This window comes from Pyxicephalus adspersus, chromosome 12, assembly GCF_032062135.1.
Source record: "Pyxicephalus adspersus chromosome 12, UCB_Pads_2.0, whole genome shotgun sequence".
In the NCBI taxonomy this organism is placed as follows: Eukaryota; Metazoa; Chordata; class Amphibia; order Anura; family Pyxicephalidae; genus Pyxicephalus; species Pyxicephalus adspersus.
Genome location: NC_092869.1, coordinates 15,323,906 through 15,336,714, shown reverse-complemented (window position 1 = coordinate 15,336,714; position 12,809 = coordinate 15,323,906). Strand labels below are relative to the sequence as shown.

At 41.6% G+C, this 12,809-nt stretch overlaps 1 protein-coding gene across 3 annotated transcripts in view; it reads right to left on the bottom strand.

Annotated features, from left to right (window-relative positions):
• Positions 1–12,809, bottom strand: part of LOC140341920 (matrix metalloproteinase-18-like) — a 224,930-nt gene that overhangs the window by 176,274 nt on the left and 35,847 nt on the right. For all 3 annotated transcript variants that reach the window (XM_072427865.1, XM_072427867.1, XM_072427866.1), the window contains exon 2: positions 7,785–7,935. In XM_072427865.1, coding sequence (XP_072283966.1) covers positions 7,785–7,935 — 151 coding nt within the window. The remainder of the gene's footprint in view (positions 1–7,784; positions 7,936–12,809) is intronic.

Genomic DNA, 12,809 nt, shown 5'->3' with positions numbered 1-12,809 from the left:
CAGGCAGAGATGTCAGAGTCCAAGCAGAGGTCAAAGCAGGCGGAGATGTCAGAGTCCAGGCAGAGGTCGGGGCAGGTGGCAGGCAGAGATGTCGGAGTCCACGCAGAGGTCAAAGCAGGCAGCAAATGGTCAAAATTAGGCGAAGATCAGCAAAGGTAAGATAAGACACAGTGTTACACACTAGCCATCCAGGGAATAAGTGGCAATTTTTAAAACNTTGATTCTGTATTTATTGGGGTTTGTTTTGAATTATTTTGTATTGATTGAATACGGGAGTTTGTATCCAATCCAATACAAAATAAGAATTTGAATTTCCAAGTTATTTACTTTTATTTATTTTTTTATTTTTTTGTATTGGATTGGATACAGGAGTTTGTATTCAATCCAATACAAAATGAGCGTTTGAATTTACCAGTTATGTACTTTGTATTAATTTTATATTATTTTGTATTGGATTGAATACAGGAGTTTGTATTGAATCCAATACAAAATGAATGAATGAGTTTCTATTTGAATTTCCCGCACACGCGCCGACGTCATCACGCACGCACAAGAAGCCGGCCGTTTTTTTCCTCCGCCGGACGGCTTCTTGTTTCAGAGATCACCCGGCGCTGGAACTAGAACGACGCTGGATGATCAGCGGGAGCAGGTAAGAAACCGTCCGGCATTTTGTGTTCCGCCGGCCGGCCAGCGGAGCACAAGATGCCGGCCGGCTTCTTACCTGGTCCCGCTGGTATACGAGAAGGCACCCGACGCTGGAAACGGAGACCGACGGACAACGATTGACGGAGGACGACACTGGAACACGAACCCGACGCTGGATGAGCACAGGGGGACCGAGATTTTCCCTACATTAAAATCCCCACTTACCTGGGTAAGTGGGGATTTTAATGTACGGAAAATCTCGGGCTTAACGAAAAGAGCAACTTTTTTGAGCCCGTACGAAGGTCGGGCTTAACGGCAAGGAGGTTAATATACTCTTGACATGCGATGTAACCCATGAAAATACTACAAATAAAGCATCACTGTGTTAGTGGATACCTAGCGAAATAAAACTTTGTTTAGTTTTAGGGAAACAATGTAATTATTATTAAAGTTAGGTTTTTTTATCAACATATACGAAGCCTATAAAAACCTCTGCAACTCATCCTGACACTGATCATTACTGGAGGTATTTGTGGTTATAGACTGTATTTATACCCGGGTATATCCTTGCACAATTCTCCTCAGGACTCTGCTGTGTGCTTGATATGTGTACTCATTGAAGTTTATGGATTGTTAATATTGTTATTACTGTTTTGAGATATAAAGCTTACAAATACTCCAACCTGTGTGTTAATTTAGCTGCAATGGGTTATGATTTTTGCTGAGTGTAGTGGTTCTTCGGGGGCTGTTTTATATTACTGTTATTAATTCTGGTTAATGTCCCAGGAAGGGAGCCCCTCTGCTAACAGAGCCCATGACCTCCGTGAAGGCACAGCCAACTTTAATATTATCCTCACTCTTCCACATAGCGAAGGCCCAAGGTCCTCTCTGTTATCTACAAGTTAGCGCCATAGCCTCGTTTGTGAGGGTCATTTACATGACCCCCCCAACAAAAAAAAAACAGGGCTACACTCCAATAATATTTTCTTCTATTGGTGTAACTTTTTATCTCTACCTTGATAATTGTTGTCTTAACCTGATAAAATGCTGCTGCAGTTTTTGGAGACCTGTTTTTCTGTAGCTCAATTACTGCCACCAGCAGCTGCAGAACCAACTCAGCAAATAATGCTTGTGCCACATAATGCTTTCCTGTATTTCCTCTGATTTATGCACAATGCTCGCTCTGATTTCCTGAAAGACACAAATATTTTCTTTAAACAGAGGAGAAGATTGAGAAACTGTACCCTCAGAGAGAGTGGTTATGACTGTTGTGGAGGAAGCAGAAGCACCCTGGTTTCTGGGTAGTGTCATGTTCACTACCTTCATGTCCCTGCTGTAACTGAGATGATAAATAACTGAACCAGCACACAAGGGGCAAGGCTTGACTTGTGAAAACATGCATACACGGGATCTGTTTCTGTCTACTACCACTGGTGGCGTACTTAGCATTGGTACTGGTGCCCTCTCACCAGTTACCCCTATTTTGGTGAATTCTGGATCCAGACCAAGGAAGTTTAGTTGCTGGTCCATTAGAGGTTGGTCTTTTGTAAGGCTTACTTCTATTCAGTTTTTGAACAATTACTTGAAAGTCACTTTGCCACAGCACCCTGGTTTTCATTGTTTACTGCATTTAGTCATTTTAGTCAGCATGCGATCATATTATCTGCATAAACTGGCCATAATGCATAAAGCGACATCGTGAAACAGCAAAGTAGTATTGGCTACTTTGGCCAATTTTAGGTAAAATTGTGGGGTTAGTCTAAATCTAAACCAATATGATCTGTCCATCTCTAAATCTTGCCAAATGAATGTGTAGAAAACCTATGTGCATATGTACAAATGCCACATCCTTAATTACACATACAAAAGAAAAGCAGAACTTTTTAGGCATCCAATTCCCAAAAGTGTATATATATAATATATATTTATTCTCTCAAACAATGTCATTAAAAGATGTTTTTTCATTACAAACACTTAAACAATATATTGGTACAAAAAAATGTACAATTTTCTAATCCCCCTTTCCCCTCCTGCTTTCAGGATTGTAACTCAACAAATTAAAGACAGCCTATGCACCTAGCCTTTTCCTCCTCTTACTCCCATGTGCTACATACTGTACTCTCACTACCTCAGGCCAAGCAATGTCTCCCTTTATGACTTGGTATGGTTTTTGGGGTGGGATCCCTGCTGCTGGTCCCTTGAGGCAACCTCTAGTAACTGGTAAAGATAGTCATGGTTGTGGAATTTTGGCATCCCTCCCTATGGATTGTGCTACAAAGAATTGAAAATTGCTTACTTCCTTATGGTTCCTATTAAGTTACCTAACATACCAATAACTGTAACTTAAGCTCAGGGTCACTTGTACAGGACATGGGTGTTTCGAGTGATTTATGGTAACACATTCTTTATCCCCTTCCAGTCTTCCAGGCCCATTGTTGTCATGGCAGAGTTATTGGATTCATTGTGGACATTATCATACTTTTGCAGGTACAGCGCATGTGCATTAATGAGTAAGCAGCTTCTCCACTCAGCTCCTGCCCCACACCTCACACCCGCTCAAATAAACATACAGACCTATCCTGCATTGTTGTATAGGTAACATAGCATTTTCCGACCATGCCCTGGTTTTGCAAACGTTGGCCCTACCTATGCATCTTTTAAACCTCAGCAATAAAAGCTGAATGAAGCTCACCCCTGAATCAAAACACTTTTAAACTCACCAGACTGTTCTCCCACAGTGATATGAAAGCACACAAAGCGGTGATGGGAGGCCTAAAAAGGTAAGATGAGCTGAAATCTCCTCTATTCTAAAGTGCCTGCAGGAGCTGGAAATGTTACAAAAGTGAAATCTAGATAAAATTGGCATAACTGTGTTTGGTAAAGGCTAAAGCCACTCTAATTAAATGCCACAGGTCCTAATATGGAGACAAATGTGGCAAACTCCTGGCAAGGGCACTGAGAGAGCTCTGAGCACGAACACACTCCCTCTTCCTGTCATCCCCTACAGGTGTCAAGGTATATTTAGAAAATGATAATGTGGCCAAATTTAGAGACTTTTATGATTCCCTATGTAATCTTAATCAGAACTCCAAGACCAGTGAGGCTCCAAACGCTAAATATGAGAAGATAAGGAGAACTTGAACCTTCCTAGTTTACTTAAATAAACTGAGCCATACTCGGGGTAGCTAAAAAAATCCTCCAGTGTCCTGCCATCCTCTGGCGGTGTCCTCTTTGTCCAATCTCTGCTACGGTGAGTGCGCTGACTTTCCCCGGGAGTCGGACGTCGGTGAGTGCGGGAGTGTGGCGGGAATTTTAAATTATTTTGTATGGGATTAAATACAAAATAAAAATATATATATATATTTATACAATCTACAATGTAAAATAAATTTTCATGAAGGACAATGTACTGCTTTTAGATATATAAAATCCAGACAGAAATGAACCGCCCAGGAAATGAATAGCTTTATACCTAAGCCAGGCAGGGATCATACAGAGAATCATACAATTGTGATCTTAAGATCATGACTAAAGTGTTAACAGATCGGCTTAATGCCTTTCTTGGTCAATATATACATCAAGATCAAGTAGGCATTTTGCATTACCATCTGGCCCCGGACCAAATGAGGAGAACAATAAATTTGAACTCCGCTATCAAGGGGAACTGGGATGGATCATCAGGGTAGAGAAGCCATTCTGGTTTCTATTGACTTACACAAGGCCTTCAACAGCTTATCTTGGGAGTCAGTCCGTCTAGAGAAAATGAACTTTGGAGCAGCATTCCATAGAATCATGGCTTCCCTATTTTTCGCATCCTCGATTCATATCTCTTTAAAGGGACATCTTTCCCCATTGATACAAATCAGGAGATGGACCAAGCAAGGATGTCCTTTATACCCACTCCTATTTGCATTAGGAATAGAACCCCTGGCGATAGCAATTAGACTAAACCCAAATATAAAAGGTATTACACATGGTCCTATCAAACATAATTGTGGGTATATGCAGACTATGCATTGATGTATATTTCCTCTCCATTGATTACCATCCCCAATCTCTTAGAAGAACTAGATCTGTTCTCTGGGTCTCGGGTCTGTCTCAGTTTATATCTCCCACAGTCTCTGATTTCCCAACTACGAATAAATGTAGGATTTACACGGGACGATAAACCTATTCCCTATCTAGGAATCAACTTAATCTATTGTAGAATAACCACACTATATCAATCTAACTACCCCCCTTTTTTCCACAAAACTGCCATGGACTGAAAAGATTGGGCCACATCCCTGCCATAGATTGGTAGGATAGAGACGATCAAAACACTTTACCTTACCCAAAAAATATCCAAAATAAACTGCTCAAATTCATACGGGGCAACAAACATCACAGGATTAATGGCTCCACACTGTTCACACCTGAAACCAGGAGGGGCCTTGGTGTTCGCAACCTAATTCTATACCAAGAAAATGGCCAGGGAAATTATGTGTCCCCCTAATAGTTGCCTTATGTGCGTCCCAATCACTCAGGCTTCACAGAACAGAAGCTTGAGTGATGGTGTGGGTAGTTATGGACAAGAGGACCTTGTGGTTAAAATCCTGGGTAGCAAATCCCCCCTCCACCCAGAAGTGGTGTACTATGGGCACACAGAGATGCTAAGTCCTCCGGTGCCCTTTCTCCCGCAAGACAACCTAATTTCCTGTGAAAGCGGCTGTTTGCACATTGGTAAAGCCAAAAGACCTTTCAAGAAATATTGACTGTATAGTCAACTTTTAATTAGAGATTCAGGGTGTGCGCTCGAGGTGTGGAGGATTATGTTGCCTGCTGTCTCTTTTTTTAAAAAGAGTGGTTGTGGGACAATTGCCTTCATTGATGATATCAAGAAAGGGGATTTGTTTTTAGGTCATAGTTTGTTAAGGGTATAGTTGTTGGGTTGAATCATTTTAATTCCTGTAGTTGTTCAGTGGAGCCTGTCCACAGTATTAGATTATTGTCAATATAAAATTACAGCAGGATAGAAAAATACATTTTTGCCCTAGTTGCCAAGATATACATTTGCATATACGGTGTCACATTTGGTTCCCATGGCATAGGTAGCAGACAATATTTGTGTCAATTTTCAAATATTGACTGCTACCCATGCAACAGGAACCAAGTGTGCCCCCTCTAAGGGACTTAGAAGCAAAAGCACTCAAGGATAGACTCCACAAAAGGGGATTTAGCAGGAAATTATTGAAAAGGACATATCAGAGGGAATTGGGTCAAGCGGACAGGTAGTAGATGGAAATGATGAGAGGAGACCAGAGTATCTCATTCAGAGTAACAAGGCTGAGAGCAGTTAGTGATGATTTACTGGTGGAACCATAATATGTTATGGTTGAAGTAGCAGGGTGAGCAGACATCATGTTTGATTTTTACAATTTTATCTCTAAGGTAGTTGGGTATGTCTTAGGCAAAGAAAGTATTTGTAGGGGTATCAGGTGTATACTGAACACACACAAAAAAACTGTATGACAACTTTGATTTTGTATCTTATGCAGCGGGGGGGGGTTATTTTGTGTAGGGGGCCTGAAAATGTAGTTTGACTATCAGATTTTCAGGGTACACAGCTTTTTTTTTCTCACTGGCAGCTTTTTTAGATAGAACATGTGTAGCCAGAAGAAGTGGGAGCTTCTTGAGCATGATCATTGTTAGCGTCCCAAGAGTGGGTGTGTTCAATAGACTTTAGCAATTAGCTTTAGCTGCTTCATGTGTATCTCACAAAATCATAGAGCTAAATAGGCAAAATATGTTTTACTTATTTATCCCTACGATTTTGTGAGATCACAGACACAAAAAGTAATAAAGGGGGTAGAAATTGGTTGTTTTTATCACTGGGTGATGTTGTGTATCTGGCTCTAGGGGCAACAATAATTTGTATGATCCCCTGAGATACCCTCAACAAAATCCATTTAGCAGATCCCATTGTTTTCTAAGTAATTGTACATGCCTGGTTGTACACACTCATTTGTACATGCCCCTCGGGTGGATTTTTTTCATGGGCAGCTTTTTTTGATAGAACACAGGATCTAATAAAGAAAGAAAGGAGATGTGCATGCAGACACAGGTGGTAGCACAGATTCCAAAGGTAGCATTATCTCACAAGACACCATAAAAATCTTGCTGCCATGCATTTAAGCAGGCAGATAGCGTGCAGCACCATTTGTGTATTTCAATTAGGGTAGGGTACTATTTTCAATAGTAAGTACAATTTTCCTATACCACCTTCGCAATATTTTTGTTACCTGGCAATGGCAATACCTTTTTTAGCTTGTTATTTATTCCTTACTTATTAAAGCCATATTGGCAAAATGTGTCAGGACAGGATGATCTTGTTTTTTGTTGAATTTCCAATACTACTTACCTTTTTTCCACCCAGAAATTGGGTTATAGGACATTAACAGGAGGGGTATATAATGTAGGCACCGCCCTTTAGTGGATAACATAATTTCTGAATGAATGTATATTTTCCATGTGTTTCTAATGAGCATATGTAAAAATTTCTGTAACATGATTATTAACTAAATATATGAATATATTTCTGTTTGCTTTTTTCTTTTAATTTTTTTTAATGGTTATACCAACCTTTCATCTAATCTGAAAATTGTGCTCCTTACATTCTTCCAAGGATGCAATCTTTACATCAGCAGTACTCTCCAAGAAGACAGAGTTTTGGAAACCAAGATATATTAAATACCAAAAGAGAAGGGTGGGTTAAATTCCCAATTTCTGGGCCCCACATTTTCCTAAGCCTCAGAAGCCTAAGCAGCACAAGATGTGTGCGGTGGCTCTGAATGGAGTTTGCATGGGGTTCTTCTGGGTACTCCAGTTTCCTCCCACATCCCCAAAACATATAGAGATAGGTTAATTGGCTGCACCCCAGAAATGACCTCAGACTGTATTAAAGACATATGACTGAGGTTGGGACATTACTTTGAAAGTAGGGAACACTAATCCAAAGTAAAAGTAAGTAGTTGCTTCTCACCTTTGCTTTTACTTTCTGGATTTGAGACCTGTTTAGATTGCCACAGGAGCCTTTAGTTTTACTTTTACATGTGCAATAGAGATTTAGGTTTTTCAGTTTAAATGATTTGTTATCTTACCTGTAACTTTCAGTCCATTTTGCCTCTGAAACCATTCCAAGCCACCTATAAATTCTTCGGGAAGAAGATGTTCTGAAATAAATTGTGAGTCGGGAACAGCATAGTCAGTGAGATTTTCATCAGGAAGATACCCGAACTCTATCAGATATTCCTGGTGGAAAGAAATGTAAAGAATAGTAATAACTGGATTCAAAATAATATAAATATGTTGCATTGTTTTATATGGTTTTATAGATAGATGAGCAAGAATAACAATTTTGTCACTATTTCATGATTGTCACTAATTCATTTTTTTTATAATCTTGACACTTGACACTGTTGTTGGACACTCTTAATTCTGTTAAAACAGATCAGACAGACCATAAAGCTATATATTTACTGCATTACATAAATACTTGCTGGCACCAGGTCATAATTTATGTAGAAAATAAAAAGGTAACAAAAAGTGTATTGTGTAGGGGGCGTGGTCAGCTAATGGCTGAGTAGTATGCAGAGCTCTGTGTCCCACCTGCTACCATGGACCCCAAAAGTAAGCTAAAAAAAACGCTGTGGAGGGGGAGAGCAGCCTGCTTGAGGGATCCCTATCTTTTTCTCCGCTGGTATTTGGTCTGCGTGAGGCCAGGTCACAGAACTATGGCCTCAATTAGTGGATCTAACCACAGTGACGACACCCAATAACCGGGCTGCACAGCTGCGATCTCACCCTACCCAGACATCTGAGGCTACTGATACAGGGGCTTCACTGCACATTCACCACAGGTACTGACTCACTCTTCTATCTTACAATGGAAGATTCTCCAGATTTTGGCTCCTCTTCTACTCCTAGAGGGTTCCTGAGATTGGAAGGCACACCTTAGGGCTCTGCTCACGAGCACAGCATAGGTCGTTTGGAGGCTAGTTGCAAGTCTGAAATTCAAGTTTTGCAATGTTGGCTGCAACAAGCGACCAACACCACCTTAGCCTTCAAAACACGTCTCCTCACATGGTGTCGCACAAAGAGATCCTTGAGCGCCATGAAGTACTACATCTCCCTCTTACTATCTCCATAATCCCCAAGAAGACTGAATCTCCTTCCTTTTTTTTTTACCCCCCTTATCTTTCCCTCTTTGATCTTACTACCTTGGTCCCATAGCCTTTCAGATCCTACTATTTTAGGTCATAGACACCTGATTTGATCTGCAGAGCAGATATCTGTTTGCATAGATTAACATCTAGGGAACGATTTATACAATGCCCTCTATCTATGCTCCCAATCAGTGACCATTCAAAACCTCTAGGTAGAGGTTCTCTGAGAGCACCACAAACCCCCAAAAAGATACTTCTTCTGGGAAGACTTTAGTGCCGTACTATAAATTATACACATTTAGGGCTGGCGCAACCTACACCCTACAGTCAAAAGAATAGACATTTTACTTCAACCCAAATATTCACATATAGATTACATACGTTTTTTGTAGTAATACAAGTCTGAAGGTCCTTGACTGGCATCCAGTGGCTTCTATAGAAGCCTCTTGGTCAGATCACTATCTGACCCTGGTCAGATCACTCACTGCAGATCTGGCAGTAGTGATATATATATATATCCATACCACAAACTGGACACAGGGAATCCCTATTTCAGGATTCTATATGTGCCCATGCAGTTGTAGACAATATCTAATGCCTTGAAAGCTGTTCTCCAAAGGGTGCTAATAGAGCAAAGCGCACAATTCAAAAAGATCAGAGCTCAAGACACAGCCGACACATCTGACAAAATTTGAACTTTTGAGCGTCTACATTAACAGAATATGTCCCCAGACGCTTTCTTAGAACTGACGGCAGCAAGAATTCATCTACTTCAATTACATGATGTGGCTTACAAAAAATTTAGAAACGGGTCTCGATAATTATAATAGGACAGGGACTCTACCTATTTTGGTGACTCTACACCTGTTTAACCTCCTTGCAGTTAAGCCCGACCTTCGCTCGGGCAAAAAAAAATTGCAAGGATGGTTAAGCCCGAGATTTTTCACTTACCTGGTCCCCAAAAAAAAACAAGTAAAGACACAAGAGACCAATTATAGGATCCTCTCCAGATCTTTGTTATCTTTGCCCAGCAGATCTACATCGCATCTCCCCTTCCTATTCAGACAGATGCTGGTGCTGCCAATCCCATAGGGGGTCTATGATACACATATGGTGCCTTCCTATTTTTCAAACATGGGAAATGATTATACAATTATATATTACACTCATGAGATCTACTGTTTCCACCAACCCTAGGGTGGCCCTGTTGTCTATATTCCCAGGATTAGTTAGGAGTGTGCTTCGCCACTTCCTTATGGCAGCCCGAACAATCATCCCTAGGTTGTGGAAACAAACAGTAGCCCTCACTAAGATACAATGGCTTGTGGAACTAGAGAAAATCCAGCAAATGGAGTTTCATTTTTTAGCAGGATGATGAACAGATACAAAAATATCAATCGACATGGTATGTATGGGACTGTTTTAGGAATTAACCCAGTTTTTAACCTTTTGGTCATGACCGGGATGACATTAGTTGGCATCGAGGAAGTGGATTTGTATCTGTCAATCGCCTTTTAAGGAAAAGCCACATTGAAAATATACAGCTATTAGACTTATGAACAGCCCAGTCACCCTCACATACCAGAGTATACCGTAGAGTTGTTGTCTGTTTTTTCAAATGTGTACAGCATTTGGAAATCGCAAAGGGTCATGTATGATTTAGAAGTTTCAAAAACAGTTATAAAGCTGGAATTAGAATGCCAACAATTTATTTCAGACAGGTAGGTGGCCACACCAGTGCTAAGAGTATACAGGAGGAAAATAAAAAGAAGCACTTGGTGTATGAACTGAGTTTATCTTGTTAGGTCCTGAGACTGTGAGGGGAAATGTTTGGAGAGTAATGGCTCCAATTAAAAGCAGACTACTTCCAGTCCTAACACAGGTTTCACCAGAAAGAACACTAAAAGAATGTATAGTGTCCAACTATACACTGCAGCAGCGACATGAAATGAAGTGGTAAAAAATAGTTGAGAATGAGTCCACTGCAGTATTTTACAGTTCCCAATTGCACTTAAAAATGTATCTTTCTCATCCAGTCTCAACACAACTTCCAATCTCTGGAGCAGTGAAAACCGCTGACCTAACCACTCTCAGTTGTGTGGCAACTACCTAAACACCTTAGCTGCGTACAAACAATAGGTCAGGAACAGGCAAGGTTGACACAATATTCAGCACACCCCAGCTAAATGCTACAACAGCAAAGATCAGTGGAGCAGAGAAGCTGTAAAGTCCCAGCAACCAATGGCAGCGCAGGACTGAAATCAGGAACTACTCAGCACAATTCTCTTCGGCAGTCTTAGAGCAGGGAATGCAGAGGGACCATTCACATTCAAAGGGAAGCCAGGGATGCCACAGGCTGCAGAGCAGAGGAATGACAGCTATTTGTTTGATCTTCCCTGCTGCTGCAAGCAACACAGATAAAGAGAATAAGCAGGGCACATTGTCCTGTGGCAGCCAACAGCACAGGATCACTGGCCAGATAACAGTGAATCCTGGAATGCACCTAAATAATAGCTCCATGGCAGCAAACCCACTCTTATTTATTTGAGGAGGGCTAGTTATAGGGCACTAAAAGTGGAAGGGAAAAGGGATTAACCCATTCATTTGCTGCCATGAGGAAAGGTAAATAGAGTAGGTATTACATTTTTACTTTTTATTTTGGGTTGGATTTTTGATTTGTGTTGATATGTTTTTATCTATTCCCCAAGTCTCCTCAGACGCTACAATAATTTTCCTTTAGTTATGTTTGGGAATTAAAAGAAACAGTAGGAACTTCCAGTTCCGGAGCCTCACGAGCCGGCAGCATGTAAGCTTGACTCCTACACACCTCCGGGATCCCGCGATATAAAACCGGCACATCAGCTCCTCTCCCGCCCGCAGCAGCTCCCCGGCTTACTGGAAGCCTGGATGGACCGGTTCATGGAACGCTCCTCTGTGTCAGCCAGCCAGGAATCCATGGGCAAGAAGGATAAGATCCGGGCCACGCCTTCCAAGATGGCCGCTGCGCCATCTTCTGCACGTGCATCCACCGCTGTTTCTTCACAGGTACACTCTGCTGATCTTTCTGATCTCTCCCAACCTACACAAATCGCTGATGCAGTGGCAGCATTACTTAAACCTACATTACAGGAAGCTATTGATACTGCAGTACAAAAGGGCATACAGTCCTTAAGGAAAGATTTAAGGGAGCAGTCTCAAAGATTAGATAACGCTGAACAGCGGATCACTCTGGTTGAGGATGATGTTACCTCCGCCAGAGCTGTTATTTCCATGCTGGAGACCAAAGCGCAAGCACTACAGCATAAAATAGAAGACTTAGAAAACAGGTCCCGGCGCAATAACCTGCACGTGGTAGGCCTTCCAGAAAGTGTCAAACCTTCGCAGCTGCTTGAAATCTGCTCTACGGTGATACCGCAGTTACTGGGTCTTCAACTTTCCTGCAAAGTAGAGTGTGCTCATAGACTGGGTCCGGTTCGCAAAGAAATGTCTAACCCACGACCAGTACTGGTGGCCTATTCTTATTACACCGATAGAACCCACATACTTCAAGCTTTCCGCAACCAGCGCAGTCTGCATTTAGAGGGTGCCTCTCTGCTCATATTTGCAGACTATTCTGCAGAAGTATCCCGCAAAAGGCGCAGTTTTCAGCAAGTTTGTTCCACTTATACCGTCACAAAATGCGCTTTACACTGGCTTATCCAGCGGTTCTCCACTTTTCTGATGATCAGGGGTGCAAGTATTCTCTCACCTCGGCTGAGGAGGCAGAAAATCTGGTGCATGCCCTATTATCTGATCAGCCCTCTACACCATCTGATACATCTTATACTTCCCCACCACGCTCGGCGGAGCGTTCATTGCTTCCAGTGTATTCTCCAAAATCATCCAGGCACCCAGGACCGCCATCCACTAAGAGGATCCGCGACACCCACCGTTCTGAACCGCTGTCCAAGGCGAGATAAA